This window comes from Nerophis lumbriciformis, linkage group LG04, assembly GCF_033978685.3.
Source record: "Nerophis lumbriciformis linkage group LG04, RoL_Nlum_v2.1, whole genome shotgun sequence".
Classification (NCBI taxonomy): domain Eukaryota; kingdom Metazoa; phylum Chordata; class Actinopteri; order Syngnathiformes; family Syngnathidae; genus Nerophis; species Nerophis lumbriciformis.
In genome coordinates, this window is record NC_084551.2 from 38,672,746 (window position 1) to 38,697,061 (window position 24,316).

The 24,316-nt window shown below is 42.0% G+C and overlaps 1 protein-coding gene across 2 annotated transcripts in view; it reads right to left on the minus strand.

Moving 5' to 3' along the window:
- slc45a4b (solute carrier family 45 member 4b) overlaps nt 1-24,316 on the minus strand; it is a 50,306-nt gene that overhangs the window by 18,827 nt on the left and 7,163 nt on the right. For both annotated transcript variants that reach the window (XM_061945688.2, XM_061945696.2), the window contains exons 3-5: nt 12,131-12,485; nt 11,788-12,045; nt 87-275 (exon numbers count right to left, since the gene is read on the minus strand). In XM_061945688.2, coding sequence (XP_061801672.1) covers nt 87-275; nt 11,788-11,998 — 400 coding nt within the window. In that variant the 5' untranslated portion in view covers nt 11,999-12,045; nt 12,131-12,485. The remainder of the gene's footprint in view (nt 1-86; nt 276-11,787; nt 12,046-12,130; nt 12,486-24,316) is intronic.

Here is a 24,316-nt window from a genome sequence, read left to right on the forward strand (position 1 = left end):
GAAAAACAAAGCCCAAAGTGATAAGCCTGGGGTTCATCTCTATTCACATGGAAATTAGATTTTCGATCAATTAACATTCCACTCACCAATTAATGATCCGTTTAAAAACAGCGCCATACCCAGCAAGACACCAACACACAGGGCAAGTATGAACGGCCTCCTGCGGCCCCAGCGCAGCGTACATCTGTCGCTGGCTGAGCCCATCACAGGCGTGAGGAGGAGACCCAGGACAGGACTGAGGAACCATGTCAAACTGTAATATTGCTCAGGAAGGCCTGAAACAAACACACGTACACAATACAGTCGATGCATTCAAAGGGAGAAAGTCATAGGACAGGAAACTGTTGAATTCGACAAGAGAACCTTGTTTACAACTCCAGTCTCCGAGACAAGGCAATCATATTCAGCAGTACCTTTAGTATTTTAATCAAAGTAAAAAAATAATAAAAAATTCAATGAATCATTTCTTTATGAGGCAATTTTGAACGGTTATCTAAGAAAAAAATCCTATTTGAAACATTCCTGTCATGTGTTGACATACACTGAATAAGTCACTGGACGCTAGAAGTAAACAGGTATTTTGTGACATTTTACCAACAAGTTTTTTCATGTAAAGCAAATAAAAAAACAAAGTGTAGATAACGGGAACCGATGATGATGGAGTATGAGTCTACATTAAATACACTTTCTTGTGGTATTGGATATGCTTTGGTGTAAATTTTGTCCTACAGTCACATTTATAACATGTTTTATCCAACAGTCAGAAAAGAGGGAAATCTATTAATAGCACAGAAATACTCAATACAATGAGCCTTACGTATGCACTGTGCTCACATTGGCAGATCCAAAGTGAGCACATTCCTGCCAGCAAAACAACAAAAACAAGATTTTCCATCCCTTCTAGAGAAAAGTAGCTTTGTTTTCATCTGTATTGGATTCCAAGCAAGTCAGTCGGTTGGTTCTCACGGGAAGAACGCATTACCCACGCTGCCTTCCTCCTCTGAGGTCTTCACTCCTCTCCTAAGTCAACATACCAGCAGCTACACTTTCACAGCATGGTAGACGCCAAACGAAGACACTTCTGAGTTTGCTGTTTTGTTTTGAGCGGGAACTTTTCACATATGAACCCTTTTGGTGGTTAACAAAATGTGGTATTTTTTATTATGTTTGAGTGGGGCTCTTAAGTCATTCATACAGTGCATGATTTTGCCAACAGAGACATGAACTATTTGTACTAAGTCAAGAAATGTGTCCATTTGGAGTTGAGACTCGCAACCAGAAATGTTTACAGGATCATGGGTAAACCGGAATCCATCCCAAAGCGAAATCAACCTTTAAGAAAAGGGCATAATAATTGATTACATCAATGGTTCATCGGGGCTCAACTTGTCCATTTAAGAGGGGCCCGGGGAACACTCAAATATTAACACTGAATTAGTTATCTTACTCTTGATTTTAACAGCAGCTAACATGGACCAAATGATCACAAAACCAAATGCCACCGCACCAGTGTGGGAATATTTCAGTTCAAACCTCAACACCGAGAAGCCGTTTGCCGAATGTGTACGACTACAACAAACCTGCACGGCCACTTGAAACGCAACAACCACTCGACAGTCCACACTCACTTCGCACTCACTTTGCCTTTGGTAAACAAGCCAGGCCAGTGTAAACCAGTGTTAATTTTGTTGCCTAAAAATTTCCGTCTTAGTTATCGTCAACAACCTATTTTCCCCTGACTAAAATAGGACGATAGCGAGTCAAACCAAAGCCCGATGACGAAAACAATGGCAAAATTAATTGACAATTTAGTCGACGGAAATAATTTACAGAGACGAAATCCAATCATGTTTAATTTTGTCTTTAGGTGGGTGGGACAATTTATGAATCTATCCAATCACAGGAGCTGGCAGGAGAGGGTTGGGGGTATCTTACGGCGGGGATCCAATCAGAACTACAACTACGAAGAAACGGTGTTTAGATTTTTCACAAAAATGGGAAATAATTCCACCTGAGAAGCTTCAAAAATTGGTCTCCTCAGTTCTCAAACGTTTACTGAGTGTTGTTAAAAGGAAAGGCTATGTAACACAGTGGTAAAAATGCCCCTGTGACAACTTTTTTGCACTGTGTTGCTGCCATTAAATTATAAGTTAATGATTATATACCAAAAAAAAATTAAGTTTCTCAGTTCGAACATTAAATATCTTGTCTTTGCAGTTTATTCAATTGAATTTATGTTATAAATGATTTGCAAATCATTGTATTCTGTTTTTATTTATGGTTTACACAACGTGCCAACTTCACTGGTTTTGGGTTTTGTACTTCAAATATTCATGGAGTGAATTTATTTTTTGAGATGCTCTGCAATAATAATTAATAAAAGTGCTTTTAATAGGCTCCAGCGACCCCCCGCGACCCCAAAAGGGACAAGCGGTAGAAAATGGACGATGGATGGAAAAGTGCTTTTAAGACAACTTCAAAGATACGTTGTCCGCCATACTTTATATTTTAGTTGACAAAATTTACTGTAATTTTAGTCTACTAAAATGTTGAGGAATATTGTTGACTAAAACATGACTAAAACTAAATTAATTTAAATGACTAAATATGACTAAAACCAAAATACATTTTCGTCAAAAGACTATGACCTAAACTTAATTAAAAATAGCAGTCAAAATGAACACTGGTTTAAACAAAACAGTGCAAAACGGTGTGCGCTCACAGAAAGTGTGGTTAATTACATTGCCAAAGACATGCTGCCATTCAATACTGTTATAAAACTACTTTAAAAAATAAAATAAAAATGTAAGTGTTGTCATATTGTCATGTCATGTTGGTGTTCCTCACTCGGAATCTGCCAAACTTATTTTAGTTTTGCATATGACCTGTTAATGCATCTGTTTAAACTGTAGTGTTAATTGTATTACTTTTGCACTTTAGTTTAAGAAGGTCTTAGCTTGTCAGTTATTGTACAACTCTACCTCTGCCTACGTGTTTAATAAAAGTGCAACTTTTAATACTTTATTTATCTATTTAATTTACTGTTATGGTTGTAGGGGGCGTATTTGGCTTTTAGAGAATAAATTGAAAATGGGTTATACTTGCTCCTCTCTGAGCTGCCACCTTACCATGGTAGAGGAGTTTGCGTGTCCCAATGATCCTAGGAGCTATGTTGTCCGGGGGTATCTATGCCCCCTGGTAGGGTCTCCCAAGGCAAACTGGTCCTAGGTGAGGGATCAGACAAAGAGCAGCTCGAAGACCTCGATGAAGAACACAAACAAAGGACGCAGATTTCCCTCGCCCGGACGCGGGTCACCGGGGCCCCCCTCTGGAGCCAGGCCCGGAGGTGGGGCACGATGGCGAGCGCCTGGTGGCCGGCCGGGCACAGCCCGAAGAGGCAACGTGGGTCCCCCCTCCAATGGGCTCACCACCCATAGCAGGGGCCATAGAGGTCGGGTGCAGTGTGAGCTGGGCGGCAGCCGAGGGCAGGGCACTTGGTGGTCCGATCCTCGGCTACATAAGCTGGCTCTTGGGACGTGGAACGTCACTTCGCTGGGGGGGAAGGAGCCTGAGCTAGTGCGTGAGGTGGAGAAGTTCCGGCTAGATATAGTCGGACTCACTTCGACGCACAGCAAGGGCTCTGGAACCACTTCTCTTGAGAGGGGCTGGACTCTCTTCCACTCTGGCGTTGCCGGCAGTGAGAGGCGACGGGCTGGGGTGGCAATTCTTGTTGCCCCTCGGCTCAAAGCCTGCACGTTGGAGTTCAACCCGGTGGACGAGAGGGTAGCTTCCCTCCGCCTTTGGGTGGGGGGACGGGTCCTGACTGTTGTTTGCGTTTACGCGCCAAACGGCAGCTCAGAGTACCCACCCTTTTTGGATTCACTCGAGGGAGTACTGGAGAGTGCTCCCCCGGGTGATTCCCTCGTTCTACTGGGGGACTTCAACGCTCATGTTGGCAGCGACAGTGAAACCTGGAGAGGTGTGATTGGGAAGAATGGCCGCCCGGATCTGAACCCGAGTGGTGTTCTGTTATTGGACTTTTGTGCTCGTCACAGATTGTCGATAACAAACACCATGTTCAAACATAAGGGTGTCCATATGTGCACTTGGCACCAGGACACCCTAGGCCGCAGTTCCATGATCGACTTTGTAGTTGTGTCATCGGATTTGCGGTCTCATGTTTTGGACACTCGGGTGAAGAGAGGGGCGGAGCTTTCTACTGATCACCACCTGGTGGTGAGTTGGCTGCGATGGTGGGGGAGGATGCCGGACATTGTGAGGGTTTGCTGGGAACGCCTGGCAGAGTCTCCTGTCAGAGAGAGTTTCAATTCCCACCTCCGGAAGAACTTTGAACATGTCACGAGGGAGGTGCTGGACATTGAGTCCGAGTGGACGATGTTCCGTACCTCTGTTGTCGAGGCGGCCGATTGGAGCTGTGGCCGCAAGGTAGTTGGTGCCTGTCGTGGCGGTAATCCTAGAACCCGTTGGTGGACGCCGGCGGTGAGGGATGCCGTCAGGCTGAAGAAGGAGTCCTATCGGGTTCTTTTGGCTCATGGGACTCCTGAGGCAGCGGACAGGTACCGACAGGCCAAGCGGTGTGCGGCTTCAGCGGTCGCGGAGGCAAAAACTCGGACATGGGAGGAGTTCGAGGAGGCCATGGAAAAAGACTTCCGGACGGCTTCGAAGCAATTCTGGACCACCATCCACCGCCTCAGGAAGGGGAAGCAGTGCAGTGTCAACACCGTGTATGGTGGGGATGGTGCTCTGCTGACCTCGACTGCGGATGTTGTGGATCGGTGGGGAGAATACTTCGAAGACCTCCTCAATCCTACCAGCACGTCTTCCTATGAGGAAGCAGGGCCTGGGGAATCTGTGGTGGGCTCTCCTATTTCTGGGGCTGAGGTTGCCGAGGTAGTTAAAAAGCTCCTCGGTGGCAAGGCCCCGGGGGTGGATGAGATCCGCCCGGAGTTCCTTAAGGCTCTGGATGTTGTGGGGCTGTCTTGGTTGACAAGACTCTGCAACATCGCGTGGACATCGGGGGAGGTACCTCTGGATTGGCAGACCGGGGTGGTGATTCCTCTCTTTAAGAAGGGGAACAGGAGGGTGTGTTCCAACTATCGTGGGATCACACTCCTCAGCTTTCCCGGTAAGGTCTATTCAGGTGTACTGGAGAGGAGGCTACGCCGGATAGTCGAACCTCGGATTCAGGAGGAACAGTGTGGTTTTTGTACTGGTCGTGGAACTGTGGACCAGCTCTATACTCTCGGCAGGGTCCTTGAGGGTGCATGGGAGTTTGCCCAACCAGTCTACATGTGCTTTGTGGACTTGGAGAAGGCATTCGACCGTGTACCCCGGGAAGTCCTGTGGGGAGTGCTCAGAGAGTATGGGGTAACGGACTGTCTTATTGTGGCAGTTCGCTCCCTGTATAATCAGTGTCAGAGCTTGGTCCGCATTGCCGGCAGTAAGTCGGACACGTTTCCAGTGATGGTTGGACTCCGCCAAGGCTGCCCTTTGTCACCGATTCTGTTCATAACCTTTATGGACAGAATTTCTAGGCGCAGTCAGGGCGTTGAGGGGATCTGGTTTGGTGGCTGCAGGATTAGGTCTCTGCTATTTGCAGATGATGTGGTCCTGATGGCTTCCTCCGGCCAAGATCTTCAGCTCTCACTGGATCGGTTCGCAGCCGAGTGTGAAGCGACTGGGATGAGAATCAGCACCTCCAAGTCCGAGTCCATGGTTCTCTCCCGGAAAAGGGTGGAGTGCCATCTCCGGGTTGGGGAGGAGATCTTGCCCCAAGTGGAGGAGTTCAAGTACCTTCGAGTCTTGTTCACGAGTGGGGGAAGAGTTGATCGTGAGATCGACAGGCAGATCGCGGTGCGGCGTCTTCAGTAATGCGGACGCTGTATCGATCCGTTGTGGTGAAGAAGGAGCTGAGCCGGAAGGCAAAGCTCTCGATTTACCGGTCAATCTACGTTCCCATCCTCACCTATGGTCATGAGCTTTGGGTCATGACCGAAAGGACAAGATCACGGCTACAAGCGGCCGAAATGAGTTTCCTCCGCCGAGTGGCGGGGCTCTCCCTTAGAGATAGTGTGAGAAGCTCTGTCATTCGGGGGGAGCTCAAAGTAAAGCCGCTGCTCCTCCACATCGAGAGGAGCCAGATGAGGTGGTTCGGGCATCTGGTCAGGATGCCATCCGAACGCCTCCCTAGGAAGGTGTTTCGGGTACGTCCGACAGGTAGGAGGCCACGGGGAAGACCCAGGACACGCTGGGAAGACTATCTCTCCCGGCTGGCCTGGGAACGCCTCGGGATCCCCCGGGAGGAGCTGGACGAAGTGGCTGGGGAGAGGGAAGTCTGGGCTTCCCTGCTTAAGCTGCTGCCCCCGCGAACCGACCTCGGATAAGCGGAAGAAGATGGATGGATGGATGGATGGGTTATACTTGTATAGCGCAATTCTACCTTCAAAGTACTCAAAGCGCTTTGACACTATTTCCACATTCACACACTGATGGCGGTGCTGCAATGCAAGGCCATAACCATTGGACACAACAGACAGGATCAAACCCATAACCCTCAGGTTGCTGGCATGGCCGCTCTACCGACCGAACCACGCTGTTCCATTATGTAATTTGGCTTACATCCGTACACTCTGCCTGTAGTCAGTTATTGTCCCCAACCTAAAATATCAGTCAACGCCAGTTTCACTGACTACTGCCCTGTGGCTACACTGATCCCCAAGAAGTGCTTTAAGAAACAAGTTTGAAGGCACCTTATTTTAATGTTTCAAGCTGTTTTATTGTGTTCTGGTGCTCCTATTATTGGTCACTGAAAGGGTTTGTATTGCATTTACAATGACAATAAATAAAAATGATTTTTCAATGCAACACTGGCATGGAAAGGGTTAAGACCATTTAAAGATTCTCCCGTTAAAAATATTAGAAAAAATACGATTGATCTATTTCTTTCCAAAGTTGCCACAATTTAGTCAAATCGAGGTCCTTGCGCCTGACAGTCATTGTCAACAGATGCATGTTTACCACCTGCCAGGGGCTTAATGGTACGCTAAACTACAAATCTATAGTAAAAGCACAAGACAACACGAAAAGAAACAAACTGCACCTGCTTTACGGAGATTCCTGAAGATTTGAACTAACACTGAAAAGCTGCATATCGAGAAAATAAAACGGCTGCCTCCATTTGATTTCTTCCAATATGCTGACAAAGGGAAAGAAGGTGAGACAGAAATGTGCTGTGCCGGACATTCTTGACATACCAGGAAAAAATGCTTTTGTTCAGTTTTCTATTGACATAGCCAGCTATTGCGGGGCATGCAGGTTAGTTACATGACACTGTGTTGCAACACGTGCTATGACAGTGCTGTTTCCAAACCTTTTCGCTTTTGCATGTTTTTTCGCCTCATTTAAACCAGCTGCTCCAATAGATCGATACAAAATATGAAATAAACTTGTGTGAGGCATCAGTCTTGACTTGACTTACAGTAACATAGGAAACATGGATGACAATCGGTTACTTGGTAAACAGTGTAAACAGAGCCTTTCACATGCATTGAACCAAGAGTAAACATCTGCTTTTACATACAACAAGAGTGTTTACTCTCTGATTGTATAACTCGATGAGACACAAAGGGGATACGGATATGGAGCTAAAAAGGGCCAAAAGTTTTGTACTTGAAAAAACTAATTCTGAAAATGAAAAATAAAGCTTTGATATTGAATTTTGAAAAATACTGTACATTAGTGTATTCAAAATAAAAATAAATGCAAACATTTTATATTCAGGTTGTAGATCATTCGGGTTTACTCAGATTTATTTTGAATACATTCTTTATTTAAATGTTCACGTTTCATATATTTTAATAATTATGTCTCAGATTCAAGTCTTATTTTTTCCAGGTTCCTTTTTTTCCAGTTACATATCATTCTTTTTCAGATTTAGACGTCTGGATTTCTGAATTGGGGTGTGTGATCAAATGAGAGAGGTGTGGAATCATGACAGACAGCTTTGCAAAAACATAGGGGGTGTCCCCTTTTGTGTTGTCTTCATAGGATGTACACTAATGTAATACTATTTATTTATTTGGTTTTGTGTATAAAACCAAGACAGGCACAACATCAAATTAATGACACAAAAAGGAATACAAAATAACTTTCTTTTTTTAAACTGTGATTATGTGACGATAAGCTACAATTTTAGCCAATTAATGTGTCTTGTCTCATTGTCTCGTGTCCTTTAGCCTCGTTTATATTAGCATTCTAAATTATACCTGCATGTTGAGCATCTGTTCTCCTATTCTTCATTCTATATTTCACACATTTTCCCCACTTACTGCCACTCATTCTCACGCTCTATTTCTGGCGTCTCGTATGAGATGCCGAGCCGACACAGTGTGGAGAGCATACCTACCTCAATTATGTTTATTGTGGGGAGCAATTGAGAGAGTCATGCATACACACATAGGCAACTACATGTTACAAAATGAGCCCCAAATCACTTATAATAATGAATTTTGCAACATTGGTTTACTTGTCTCATCGTACACAGCTATGGTGTGTTCAAGGACGGCGAAAAATAAAGTGGAAAAATTATAAGCTTAGCGAAGTACAGTTAAACAAAACAACATAAACATGCTAAAACAGGAGATTTTTCTAACAGTATATTATTTTTCCAATAAAATAATTGCGGCCGTGGTTCGGCGGTTGGGGACCTCTGATGTCGCCTACACAAAAGTGGTGAGTTGAATTGCTTTAGTCCCCACATTCACACTTTCCCTAGGGGAAAGTGCCCAACAAGAAAATCGGGCCAAAAGTCTGAATTTGTGAAAAAAAGATTTGAATCCAAAAACAAAAAATCGAAAATTGAGAACAAAACTAAATTAAAACTGTGAAAACATATCTGAATTAAAAAAAATAGACACAAAAATCCAGATATAGGAAAGTCAAAAATTTAAAAAATATTGAAAATAATTACCAGAGTGAATCATAAATATATTAAACTTGAAAAAAATATGTGTGCACCTATTTTTATTTTGAATACACTGATATTTTTCAGTTTTAAAAGTAAAAAAAATATTTTGGCCATCATTTTAGAAATGCATTGGCAGCACGGTGGAACAGGGGTTAGTGCATGTGCCTCACAATACGAAGGTCCTGTGTAGTCCTGGGTTCAATCCCGGGCTCGGGATCTTTCTGTGTGGAGTTTGCATGTTCTCCCCGTGACTGCGCGGGTTCCCTGCGGGTACTCCGGCTGCCTCCCACCGCCAAAAACATGCACCTGGGGATAGGTTGATTGGCAACACTAAAGTGGCCCTAGTGTGTGAATGTGAGTGTGAATGTTGTCTGTCTATCTGTGTTGGCCCTGTGATGAGATGGCGACTTGTCCAGGGTGTACACCGCCTTCCGCCCGAGTGCAGCTGAGATAGGCTCCAGCACCCCCCGCGACCCCAAAAGGGACAAGCGGTATAAAATGGATGGATGGATTTTAGAAATGCACTTCAGAGGGTCATAAAAACTGCCATGAAGATCACTGGCTGCTCTCTCCCCTCCCTGAATGAACTGTACAGAGCCAGGTGCCTCAAAAGGCCCAAAACATCATAAGGGACCCATCTCACCCTGGACATAAACTTTTTGAACTGCTGCCCTCGGGCAGGAGATACAGGACAATAAAATGCCGGACAAACCAATTTAAGAACACTTTTTACCCGAGAGCAATAGTGTCGCTGAACACAAGACAATAATGACTGTGCATGTGAGCTGTGTGCTTGGTATTTTTATGTATTTTATGTATTTTTATCTATTTATCTATGTTCTTATGTTTTTATGTGTTATTATGAATTTGCACTAAATTAGTTTTTGCTTACAATTTCGTTGTACAATGTACAATGACAATAAATATATATTCTATTCTATTCTATTCTATTCTATTCTCTTTAGTTCCATACACACGTCAAACTTAGGAATTGGTGTAGTGTGTATTGCATCACATTATAAATCACTTGGTGTTTTCACTATTTAACTACCTGTTAGCTTGCAAAGAACCCATATTTGATTACTTAAGCTGAAATGCATGCTTCATTACTTTGAACTTAGAGTCTTAGAACAGAGACGTGTTTTTGTTGCAAGCATGTGTATGCTCTATAACTTGGAGGGCAACTACAAACCCCGTTTCCATATGAGTTGGGAAATTGTGTTAGATGTAAATATAAACGGAATACAATGATTTGCAAATCATTTTCAACCCATATTCAGTTGAATATGCTACAAAGTCAACATATTTGATGTTCAAACTGATAAACATTTTTTTTTGCAAATAATCATTAACTTTAGAATTTGATGCCAGCAACACGTGACAAAGAAGTTGGCAATAAATACTGATAAAGTTGAGGAATGCTCATCAAACACTTATTTGGAACATCCCACAGGTGAACAGGCAAATTGGGAACAGGTGGGTGCCATGATTGGGTATAAAAGTAGATTCCATGAAATGCTCAGTCATTCAAAAACATGGATGGGGCGAGGGTCACCACTTTGTCAACAAATGCGTGAGCAAATTGTTGAACAGTTTAAGAAAAACATTTCTCAACCAGCTATTGCAAGGAATTTAGGGATTTCACCATCTACGGTCTGGGTTCAGAGAATCTGGAGAAATCACTGCACGTAAGCAACTAAGCCCGTGACCTTTGATCCCTCAGGCTGTACTGCATCAATAAGCGACATCAGTGTGTAAAGGATATCACCACATGTGCTCAGGAACACTTCAGAAACCCACTGTCAGTAACTACAGTTGGTCGCTACATCTGTAAGTGCAAGTTAAAACTCTCCTATGCAAGGCGAAAACCGTTGATCAACAACACCCAGAAACGCCGTCGGCTTCGCTGGGCCTGAGCTCATCGAAGATGGACTGATACAAAGTGGAAAAGTGTTCTGTGGTCTGACGAGTCCACATTTCAAATTGTTTTTGGAAACTGTGGACGTCGTGTCCTCCGGACCAAAGAGGAAAAGAACCATCCGGATTGTTATAGGCGCAAAGTTGAAAAGCCAGTATCTGTGATGGTATGGGGGTGTATTAGTGCCCAAGACATGGGTAACTTACACATCTGTGAAGGCGCCATTAATGCTGAAAGGTACATACAGGTTTTGGAGCAACATATGTTGCCATCCAAGCAACGTTACCAAGGACGCCCCTGCTTATTTCAGCAAGACAATGCCAAGCCACGTGTTACATCAACGTGGCTTCATAGTAAAAGAGTGCGTGTACTAGACTGGCCTGCCTGTAGTCCAGACCTGTCTCCCATTGAAAATGTGTGGCGCATTATGAAGCCTAAAATACCACAACGGAGACCCCCGGACTGTTGAACAACTAAAGCTGTACATCAAGCAAGAATGGGAAAGAATTCCACCTGAGAAGCTTCAAAAATTGGTCTCCTCAGTTCCCAAACGTTTACTGAGTGTTGTTAAAAAGAAAGGCAATGTAACACAGTGGTGAACATGCACATTCCCAACTACTTTGGCATGTGTTGCAGCCATGAAATTCTAAGTTAATTATTATGTGCAAAAAAAAAAAAAAAAAGTTTATGAGTTTGAACATCAAATATGTTGTCTTTGTAGTGCATTCAATTGAATATGTGTTGAAAAGGATTTGCAAATCATTGTATTCCGTTTATATTTACATCTAACACAATTTCCCAACTCATATGGAAACGGGGTTTGTAATTTAAATTGAGTGGTGAGGCTTTCAAATTAATGTTTTTATGTCTTCTTAGTTCTTACCTATCTGGAGAAGCACTGGTGTGACCAAGGCAGTTTCCATGGCGTAGCAGAACTCCCGGCCAAACATCACTGCTCCGTGCATTACCCAGCGGTGCATAGGGATCTGCCTACGTACGTCCTCGTCCACTGCTTCTTCCGCATCTTTGTCGCTCTTGCAGTCGTTTGCATTTTTCATCGGTTTTCTCTTCGCTGGAGCTGCCACTTCTCCCATTATTGCTTCTCAATATAACTTTGTACAGTTAAACTGTGATTGACGCCCTATATGGGAATATAAAAACATTCATGGTTTTATTTCCATCAGTCACAAGGTCTAATCTACAGTATATATTGATGGAGGGCACACCTGGAACTTCCTGATAGTAAAAAGGTGATCCTGTCCATTGTGCTCTTTGTTTGCAGAAAAAACGATTAAAATGTCTCATGACAATTAAAATCCAGCTCCAGTAAGGGATAATGGGTGTATATATATATAATAATTTTGCCACACCTAGAGTATGTGTGACAATCATTGGTACTTTAACTTTATAAGTGTGTGTGTTTGTGTGTTAGCCAAAGTTCAGTTTTACAGTTATTCTGTAACTCTAATTAGTTTCTGAAGGGGTGTCTGAAGCTTTTGGATTGCACAAGATTTGAGTGTGCAAGTCAGCATTGTGTCCAGGAGAGCCAAAGGGTGCTTGAAGCTTGACTCCTATGGCAACCTGTAGAGAAACAGACAGAACATTGCATTGCATAGACACCCACTAATTATTAGAGGCTATCATCTTTCATATGCTAAATTTCTGTTCCAGTGCAACTTCAGTTATTTCCTGCACTTAAGAGTATCTCACAAAAGCAAGTACATCCACCACATTTCAGCAAGCATCTTTATTGTATCTTTCCAAAAGACAATTCTATAAAAATGAACCATGGATGTACTTTAGAGCAGTGAGTGTACAGCTTGTATGTCTGTACTGTATACAGTATGTCAGAAGGGAGTACCAAAATAGACAGATAGTTTAAAAAGGAACTGCAATTTTTGGGGAATTGTGCCTATCATTCACAATCATTATGACAGACAAGAACACATGTCTTTTTTTTTAAGGATTCTAAACATTTAAAAAAAAACGCTTGCTCGGTGCGGTTAATGGGAGTCCCCTATTATGCCTTCAAAGCCCTGTAAAACAACTTCAAAACCTTCCATCAACGTTTTGTATACACACTAAGTATATATATATATATATATATATATATATATATATATATATATATATATATATATATATATATATAAATATGTGTGTATATATATATATATTTGTGTAACGGCAACTTCATAGCTGCTGTATGCACATTTCTACAAGTGTGGATACTTTAGCTACACACAAAATATTATAAAAAATGTTCACACAACTAAGCTCGCTGTGACCAGCAGGCTATTATATGAGCACAATTTGTTTTAAATTACACAAATTAGTAGATTGCGATTTAACAAACAATTCTGCTTGGATTTGTGCGTGCGAACAACTTCATACATCTGAATTTTTACTGGTGTACGCCATTTTCTGACTTAGATCGTACGTCCATTTTACTAGGAAAGCTATGCAGCTCTCTGTACATGAGGCCCCAGGTCTTCAGCAGCATATAACTGTTTTTTTTCAGGTCCCACAGCATTAACTGGTTTCAGACAGTGTAACTCCCTTTTGACCTGGGTTGCAGAGAGAGACTCCCACTGAAGGAGTCTAACAGTTTGGACACTGAGCAGATGGTGAGGACAAGCTATAGGGTGGTAGGAGCGATGGAAGTGGGCTCAGCACCTGGACTGGAAGGACCAAGATTGCAAGGGGGCTGTAAAATATGTTAAAAATCTGTTTAGATCCTTAAAGGCCTACTGAAATGCGATTTTCTTATTTAAACGGGGATAGCAAGTCCATTCTATGTGTCATACTTGATCATTTTGCGATATTGCCATATTTTTGCTGAAAGGATTTAGTAGAGAACATCGACGATAAAGTTCGCAACTTTTGGTCGCTGATAAAAAAGTCTTGCCTGTACCGGAAGTAGCAGACGAGTAGCGTGACGTCACAGGTTGTGGAGCTCCTCACATCTGCACATTGTTTACAATCATGGCCAATTTCAAGCGACAATTTCCCCATTAATTTGAGCGAGGATGAAAGATTCGTGGATGAGGAAAGTGAGAGTGAAGGACGAGAGGGCAGTGGGAGCGATTCAGAGAGGTGGGTGGGACCTGATATTCAGCTGGGAAGGACTAAAACAGTGAATAAACACAAGACATTAGCCACAACACAACCAGGCTTATATTTAATATGCCACAAATTAATCCCGCATAACAAACACCTCCCCCCTTCCGTCCATATAATTCGCCAATACAACTCAAACACCTGCACAACACACTCAATCCCACAGCCCAAAGTACCGTTCACCTCCCCAAAGTTCATACAGCACATATATTTCCCCAAAGTCCCCAAAGTTACGTACGTGACATGCACATAGCGGCACGCACGTACGGGCAAGCGATCAAATGTTTGGAAGCCGCAGCTGCATGCGTACTCACGGTACCGCATCTGCGCATCCAACTCAAAGTCCTCCTGGTAAGAGTCTCTGTTGTCCCAGTTCTCCACAGGCCAATGGTAAAGCTTGACTGTCATCTTCCGGGAATGTAAACAATGAAACACCGGCTGTGTTATCCGGCACAACAGTCAGGGGGTTCATTCTACGGCGGGGGTGCGTTATCCGGCACAACACCTGCCGCAATACACCGCTTCCCACCTACAGCTTTCTTCTTTGCTATCTCCATTGTTCATTGAACAAATTGCAAAAGATTCACCAACACAGATGCAGTGTTTCCCACAGGACAGGCATCTATTTGTGGTGGTGTGGTCGGCGGTTGGGGGGGGGGGTTTGGGGGGGCAGCGGCGATGACCAAGAAGAACGCGGAGTTGGAATATAATTACAACATTTTATGTACATATTTATATACAGATTTGAACAATTAGTGATTCACTGAAATATATTTATTAATTGTGGTTCTTACAAAAAATATATCTTATAAAATATAAAAGCTAAAATGTCTCTTAAAGCTCTGCCCCTTTAATTAGTGAATACTAAATAATTTAACTTTAGCCTACTACTACAACCATATTATTTACCAGCAACATGAAGTGAAACAGAAGCAGAGGTGTCCTGCCACAGTCAGTCAACCTCCTCCTCCTCCTCCTCCTGCTGCTGCTGCTGAACAGGTCGCACCTGTGGTCCGAACTGTAGGCCTACCTCCTCTCCAAGTCGAGCCCTTTTCGGCCGTTGAAAATATTTTTCTATACTCATCTGTGTGAAGGAGTGAACATCCAACATTAGAATTTATTACTAACGAGCAGAACCGCTCTATGTACAGTGCCGTCTAACCTTAAGCGGCAGCAGCTCAACACATGCAGGGTTCAACATTAAGGTTTTTTTCTACTTGCCTGACTTCTCAAATCTACTTGCCCCAATATTTTTACTTGTCCTGCCTAGGTTTTTTTCTGGCTGTGTAGTGCTCATGGCTTATATCTTAATAGAATCCTTCCCGTTGACTATTTACAACACTACACAGTATTTATTATTATTATTATTATTATTATCTATAATTGCATTTAAATGGCATTGCATACATGTAAAATTAAATGCTATTTCACATTATTTGACCAGTAGCAGTCACACTCATCTGAACAGGTCAGCCACCTGTTTAAAGCCCAATCACAGTTGAAATCTTGAAATGAATGGTCTTTAATGGCCAAAACATTAACCTGGACAACATTTTAACAGCTGGTTGGCTCAGATTTTATTATTTTCATTGCATTCACATGCTGCAGTGGACAGTGGACAATTTAGCTTCAGTCCACGTGTGTTTATTGACAACATGGTTATAACCTGGACACGTTAGCTCGTCGGTATTGTAACACGTGACTGTTACTACGAGCGTCTGCCCCGGGCCACGAGTCAAACAGCGGTGGTGTTAATGAAGCAGCGTCAGGCTGCTCACCGTCAGTGAAACGCTTGGTGAAATCACGGATTAACGTTAAATATATGACGAGCCGCGAGCGATGCAGCTATAACCTATCTACTAGTGATGGGTTGATGAGGCGTCATGAAGCGTTTTGACACATTGCAAAACTGTATTGATACTGTGTCGATACTGTGTCACTAAATAATGACATCTGCTGGACATTAAAAATCCCTACAGGCAACCTGTGGACCGACTCAACTGACACTGATTTTATGACCTAGTACAGTGGTTCTCAAATGGGGGTACGCGAACCCCTGGGGGTACTTGAAGGTATGCCAAGGGGTACGTGAGATTTTTTTTAAATATTCTAAAAATAGCAACAATTCAAAAATCCTTTATAAATATATTTATTGAATAATACTTCAACAAAATATGAATGTAAGTTCATAAACTCAGTGAAGCACAAGCTCAGGTTTGTCACTAAAATGTCTGTCAAAAAGAACTGTGAAAAGAAATGCAACAATGCAATATTCAGTGTTGACAGCTAGATTTTTTGTGGACGTGTTCCATAAATATTGATGTTAAAGATTTATTTTTTTTGTGAAGAAATGTTTAGAATTAAGTTCATGAATCCAGATGGATCTCTAATACAATCCCCAAAGAGGGCACTTTAAGTTGATTATTACTTCTAGGTGTAGAAATCTTTATTTATAATTGAATCACTTGTTTATTTTTCAACACGTTTTTAGTTATTTTTATATCTTTTTTTTCCAAATAGTTCAAGAAAGACCACTACAAATGAGCAATATTTTGCACTGTTATACAATTTAATAAATCAGAAACTGATGACATAGTGCTGTATTTTACTTCTTTATCTTTTTTTTTCAACCAAAAATGCTTTGCTCTGATTAGGGGGTACTTGAATTTAAAAAAAAATCACAGGGGGTACATTGCTGAAAAAAGGTTGAGAACCACTGACCTAGTATATACAATAATATAAACCAAGTCATTGTATTTCATTTAGGATTATTTCATAACTTCATTTAAATAAAAATATATTTTTTGTCTTTTTTAGATACAGTCAATAAATAATGTGAACATGTATCATAACATGGAAATCTAAGAGAACGTGTTGTGAATGAGGATGCTTGTGGACCTGGAAATTATTATTTATTTATTTTTACACATTTTTATTTAAAAAAAAAAACAGTTTTTCCAACGTATTCAATTTTAGACGTTTTCTCTTCTTAGTTATTATTTCTCCGGCTGTAGAAAAGAGCCGCTCACAGGGCACAGAGGAGGCGTCAGTGCGACACAGTTCGCGTATCGGTCACGTGACCAAAACAGCTCATGATCGGTCACGTGACTTTCTAAAAGCGGTACGCGCACCGACACAGGGTTTCGCTCTATGAGCTCGACGCATGCGCCGATGCATCGGTGTTGCCGGACCCATCACTACTATCTACCTATAACACCTGTAAAAATGAAGCAATGCTACCACGCTAGCAAGCGTTAGCTAGCCGGCTATGAGCCACCAAGCTGCTAACTGTCGCCAAAAGGCACCATTTAAGTTTTTTTCCCCATGGCATCCTGGATAAAGGCTTTCAGCAGCTTTTGGACGTTTGAGGTAGAAACGTAGGAAGCGCCATCATTATGAAAAGTAGCCGGCGAGTATTTTGATTCCGTCCGTCTGTCCGTCCGTCCCTCTTCTTCTTCTTCTTCTTCTTCTGGCCCACCAGGTGAATTAAGTGCTATTGCATAGTGCATAGTAGGCTACCGCCACCTACTGCACCTGAGGTGTAACTACAAGCAACATTCACAGACAGTCCCATTGCTTTTATGAGCAGTCGACCGAGTCAAAAGCCGAAAAATCCATTTGTGGCGGACGTAATTCTTTCGTGGCGGGCCGCCACAAATAAATGAATGTGTGGGAAACACTGACAGATGTCCAGAATACTGTGGAATTGTGCGATGAAAACAGACGACTTAATAGCAGGCCACCATGCTGTCCCAAAATGTCCTCTACAATCCGTGACGTCACGCGCAGGCGTCATCAGAGACGTTTTCAGCAGGATATTTCGCGCAAAATTTAAAATTGCACTTTAGTAAACTAACCCGGCCGTATTGGCATGTGTTGCAATGTTAAGATTTCATCATTGATATATAAACTATCAGACTGCGTGATCGGTAGTAGTGGGTTTCAGTAGGCCTTTAATGACCAGACACTTATCATTATCAGACAGCGATCCTCCTTTTATGCTTTGTCTGAAATGTTCCTCATACCAGCCTACACCTGCCTGACTTTTTAGTACCTCCATGCTGCCGCTAGGCGACATCATACGCAAATACGGTGTTAGCTTTCACTGTTATGCTGATGACACCCAACTCTACATGCCACTAAAGCTGACCAACCGGATTGTAGTCAGCTGGAGGCGTGTCTTAATGAAATTAAACAATTGATGTCCGCTAACTTTTTGCAACTCAACGCCAAGAAAACGGAAATGCTGAATATCGGTCCTGATAGACACCGACATCTATTTAATAATACCACCTTAACATTTGACAACCAAACAATTACACAAGGCGACTCCGTAAAGAATCTGGGTATTATCTTCGACCCAACTCTCTCGTTTGAGGCACACATTAAAAGTGTTACTAAAACGGCCTTCTTTCATCTCCGTAATATTGCTAAAATTCGTTCCATTTTGTCCACTAGCGACGCTGAGATCATTTTTCATGCGCTCGTTACATCTCGTCTCGATTACTGTAACGTATTATTTTCGGGTCTCCTTATGTCTAACATTAAAGGGGAACATTATCACAATTTCAGAATTGTTCAGGCATGTGATTTGACCACAATGAAAAAGACTGAAAAAATTTCTGGGGGTCTGGGGGACCAATTTAACATGCTAAAATTAACAAAGACAGCACCATTTGAAGAAAATATTTTAGTGTTTAAAGACATGAAAACATCATTAATAGAACATACATAACCCAATTATCTTAATGAATCACTGTATATGGTTCAGTCCCAACAGTATTTAGTCACTAAAAAATGATCAGTGGTGTAACAGGTTTGCCAAGATTTATTATTATACAACATATATTTTAAAGTTAAGACTATTACATGATATATGCTATCAGAAAGTAGCATTAATTGTAAAATACATAACCACTAATAACAATTCACAGTTTTAATGTATATGCCTAATTGCCTACAGGTTTAGTTATAAATATAACAAAATACCAAATGTAAACATTTCATTCTTTTCGCCAAAATAGGATATAAATTTATGAAAATAATTAAACATGTTTAGTATTGTTTACTCATATTTGAAAATAGGAAATAATAATAATGTGCGGACACTGACATATTGCATGAAACAAGTGTGAAAATATTTACATTCAAGATTGTTACACCACTGACAATATTGTTTCAAGAGACTACATAAGAACTTAATATTACAAAATAGTATTATATGCAAATTTATTTCAAATAAATTGTTAACTGGAATCAATAATGCGACTCTTTGAATTTCTGTAATTTCAAAATATATTTTCACGTGGCTTTTTATTTTTAGAAAAATCCATTTATATTTCGCAAAGCAATAATTGGTGAATATTTAAAACAAACATGCGTATTTCGCAAGCAAATATTTTTTAGCTTACCGCATTATTAACAACCTGTCTGCAACTGAAGTGGGTTGTTTGGGTGGATCTTTCCTCTCGATGTCTACGGCAGTTGTCGATGTAAACAAAGGATGAAGTCCGTAAGGTTTGCTCACTTTCGGTTGACATCCAAAAGTACCAGCTAGTGAAAAGTTTGTTTTCCTTGCTTCAAGTTGTTTCATATGTTTTTGGCGTTTCGCATGTACTTCCAAAGCCTTGAAACCTCGTGATCCATAGTCAATATTATCATGACACCACGTGCACAAAACCTTTCCGGGACGATCGATTTTCCGAATAAAATCACCGAACAAAGTCGTAACTTCCTTCTTCCCAACAGTATCAGTGATTTCCCTTTCCATCGAAACTTATTTTTGACATGTTTATCAATTTCTTTTACTCGTAAAGCGTCCTTTCTCTCGAGAACCGACATCGTTTACATATGGAAAATGGCGGTAATAACCATTATGAATGATGACGTTATTAACGTCATCATTCATAACAGATGTCCTGATTGGTCACAAGGAACATATCGACCAATCAACTACGGCGTAATATCAACTACGTCTCGAATCTTGATTTAGGGTCGGAAAAAGAACGGAAAAACGGGAGATAATTTTTTCCCCCCGAGATTAAAAAAGACGGAATTCCGACTTTAGACGGAAAATCACATGCCTGATTGTTAAAACCATTAAAAATCAGTTCCCAGTGGCTTATTATATTTATCAAAGTTTTTTTCAAAATTTTACCCATCTCGCAATATCCCTAAAAAAAGCTTCAAAGTGCCTGACTTTAACCACCCGTCCATTTTCCTGTGACGTCACATAGTGAAGCCAACACAAACAAACATGGCGGAAAGAACAGCAAGCTATAGCGACATTAGCTCGGATTCAGACTCGGATTTCAGCGGCTTAAGCGATTCAACAGATTACGCATGTATTGAAACGGATGGTTGTAGTGTGGAGGCAGGTAGCGAAAACGAAATTGAAGAAGAAACTGAAGCTATTGAGCCATATCGGTTTGAACCGTATGCAAGCGAAACCGACGAAAACGACACGACAGCCAGCGACACGGGAGAAAGCGAGGACGAATTCGGCGATCGCCTTCTAACCAACGATTGTTATGTGTTTGTTTGACATTAAAGGAAACTAACAACTATGAACTAGGTTTACAGCATATGAAATACATTTGGCAACAACATGCACTTTGAGAGTGCAGACAGCCCAATTTTCATCAATTAATATATTCTGTAGACATACCCTCATGTCAGCAGGCCAGGGAAGCTAGGGTCGATATTCTTCTCTTGATCATCTTCGGTGGCATAAGGGACGGTAGAAGCGGTGTGAGCCAAGACATCCAGGGGGGTTTAGCTCGCTCGTCTGCGGGAACAAACTGCCGCCATTGCTTGCCGTGCTACCGAGGTCCTTTGTCCCTGAATTGCTCACACACTCCGGCAGATTCAACGGGGGTCTGGCGGCAGATTTCTTTGACTTTATCGTTGGAGATGCATCTGCTTTGAGTGTCGCAGGGTATCCACACATTCTTGCCATCTCTGTCGTAGCATAGCTTTCGTCGGTAAAGTGTGCGGAACAAACGTCCAATTTCTTGCCACTTTCGCATCTTTGGGCCACTGGTGCAACTTGAATCCGTCCCTGTTCGTGTTGTTACACCCTCCGACAACACACCGACGAGGCATGATGTCTCCAAGGTACGGAAAACAGTTGAAAAAACGGAAAATAACAGAGCTGATTTGACTCGCTGTTTGAGAAAATGGCGGATTGCTTCCCGATGCGACGTCACGTTGTGACGTCATCGCTCCGAGAGCGATTATTAGAAAGGTGTTTAATTCGCCAAAAATCACCCATTTAGAGTTCGGAAATCGGTTAAAAAAATATATGGTCTTTTTTCTGCAACATCAAGGTATATATTGACGCTTACATAGGTCTGGTGATAATGTTCCCCTTTAAAAGATTACAGTTGGTACAAAATGCGGCTGCTAGACTTTTGACAAGAACAAGAAAGTTTGATCATATTACGCCTATACTGGCTCACCTGCACTGGCTTCCTGTGCACTTAAGATGTGACTTTAAGGTTTTACTACTTACGTATAAAATACTACACGGTCTAGCTCCATCCTATCTTGCCGATTGTATTGTACCATATGTCCCGGCAAGAAATCTACGTTCAAAGAAGTACGGCTTATTAGTGATTCCCAGAGCCCAAAAAAAGTCTGCGGGCTATAGAGCGTTTTCTATTCAGGCTCCAGTACTCTGGAATGCCATCCCGGTAACAGTTAGAGATGCTACCTCAGTAGAAGCATTTAAGTCCCATCTTAAAACTCATTTGTATACTCTAGCCTTTAAATAGACCCCCTTTTTAGACCAGTTAATCTGCCGTTTCTTTTCTTTTCTCCTCTGCCCACCTCTCCCTTGTGGAGAGGGAGACACACAGGTCCGGTGGCCATGGATGAAGAACTGGCTGTCCAGAGTCGGGACCCGGGGTGGACCGCTCGCCTGTGCATCGGTTGCAGACATCTCCGTGCTGCTGTCATTTGTCTCCGCTCGGGATGGTTTCCTGCTGGCCCCACTATGGACTGGACTCTCACAATACTATGTCAGACCCACTCGACATCCATTGCTTTCGGTCTCCCCTGGGGGGGGGGGGGGGTTTACCCCACATATGAATATGCGGTCCTCTGCAAGGTTTCTTATAGTCATTCACATCGACGTCCCACTGGGGTGAGTTTTTCCTTGCCCTTATGTGGGCTCTGTACCGAGAATGTCATTGTGGCTTGTGCAGCCCTTTGAGACACTTGTGATTTAGGGCTATATAAATAAACATTGATTGATTGATTGACTTTGTCCTACTGCAGCGGTTGTTACAACTTGCGACTCGCTCTTCAAATCCTCTGCTTTCTTTTCCATCCCTCTTCTACCCGGCACTAGTCTCTCGATGTCTCACCCACAGTAGCTCTCACCACAGAGATCATGTCTTACCCTAAACTTTCCGGCATGTATGCCAGAACAGCAGTGTCTTGGACGCACTTCCTAGACCTCCTCTGCTTTATTTGGCACATACTGTAGTTAGATAGTCGACAGCACGATTTAAGATAGTATAAAAGACAAAGATATATTAGTATGGGTATAAAAAGATATTAAGAAGGGCACAGAGGGGTGACACTTTTTCCAAGAGATATTTGTTTCTCGCCTACAGTTAAGCACGGTGGTGGTAGCGTCACGGTTCGAGGCTGCATGATTCTTGCCAATAGTCAAGAGCTGTTGTTCATTAAGGGAAACATGAAGTCCAATTTTGTACTGTGATATTGTGAGCCCCTTCTTTGGAAAGTGGGCCACATGGCAATTATCCAAAACACAAACTCTCATCCAAGATGACAAGTGCCTTGCTGAAGAAGCTGAAGCGGAAGACAAAGACATGGCATCCTTAAGCGGAAGGAAGGAGGAGAGGAGGGGGGGGTGCAAAGTGTCTAACATCAACCAGTGATGTCATCATGGAGGAGTGAAAGATCCATCCATCCACCCATTTCCTACCGCTTGTCCCTCTCGGGGTCGTGGGGGTGCTGGAGCCTAACGCAGCTGCACTCGGGTGCAAGGCGGGGTACACCCTGATGATTCCAGTAAAACAACATGTGTAGCTTTGTTCAATTCCATTTTTCAGGAGGATTGATAAGGCAGTGCTACATGATAAAGGTACCTAGACTAAATAGTCACACTTTGAACACAATTTGGACATGAGGTGTACTCACTTGTGCTGCCATAGGATAGCAAATCTATAATATTTTCGAAGCTAAAGCATATTCAAGCTTCATTTCTATAGAATTGTCCCTTGAGAGGATATGGTAAACAAGTTTGCTTAAATGTGACAGTGTGTGTATTTTTTATTTTTCACAAACTGTAGTTACCATGCAAATGCTGTTATACAAGGCAGCAAAAGTTGCATGCAAAATTAATCCACTTTTCTGGAAAAACCAGTGGTTCCTAAAGTGGGTGTGGCGCAACAACGTGAAGGCGTTAAGCGGTATTGGTGTCGAGGGACAACGATGGATAAACAAAACTCAAAAGACAAAGAAGAAAGGCTTAAAGAAAAAGGGCTTAAATGTTACTAATAAACAATAACTAACAATACCATAACATTTGTCTTTAAATGTGTATCACTTTCCTAACCTTAGTCCGCATATCTTGGGCTCAAAAATGTTGGTGACCACTGAGTCTTGATTGATTTTTGTTTAAGTTTAACCCTCACACATGCAGTAGATGCTGCCATTCCGTTTTTGGCAAATATCAGATCAATTCTAAAAAATACATGTACTTGACTGCAAACAACGCTATTGACAGATTGTTCTCACACGGTATTTTTGTCTACACACGCAGCGTGTATTTGGGAGGGCCCCAGAGCCATATTTTTATGTTCCAAAAGGGGGACACGGCAAAAAAGTTTGAGAACCACTGTGATAATTAGACAACCTTGGAGCCTGATTTTACATTGAAGTTAGTTTGCATTCGCTCATTTTTACTTCTGATGTCCTGAGGTTTATATTACAGCAGTTGAAAGTTGTCATTAAAGCTAAAAATGCCAAAGATTAATAAATGTCTCACGTTGTATAACACGTGACTAATACCAGGCAAATGTCAAGATAGGAAACACGTTCATGTTGAAGATGTCAAAATGTAAGCACAATGCTTGAACAAAAAAGCATTTGTTCAATATTTTAGTAGTTTGTAAACTTAAATGCCCTTAAAGCAAGTGGACAAAAAACTATCCCAATTTGTATCTCATAAAGACTAAACCTGACTCAATTTGTGGTGTGCAATCCGTTTCTTTACTATTGCTATTGTTGTTAGTAGCCACAATGCATGTGTATTTTTG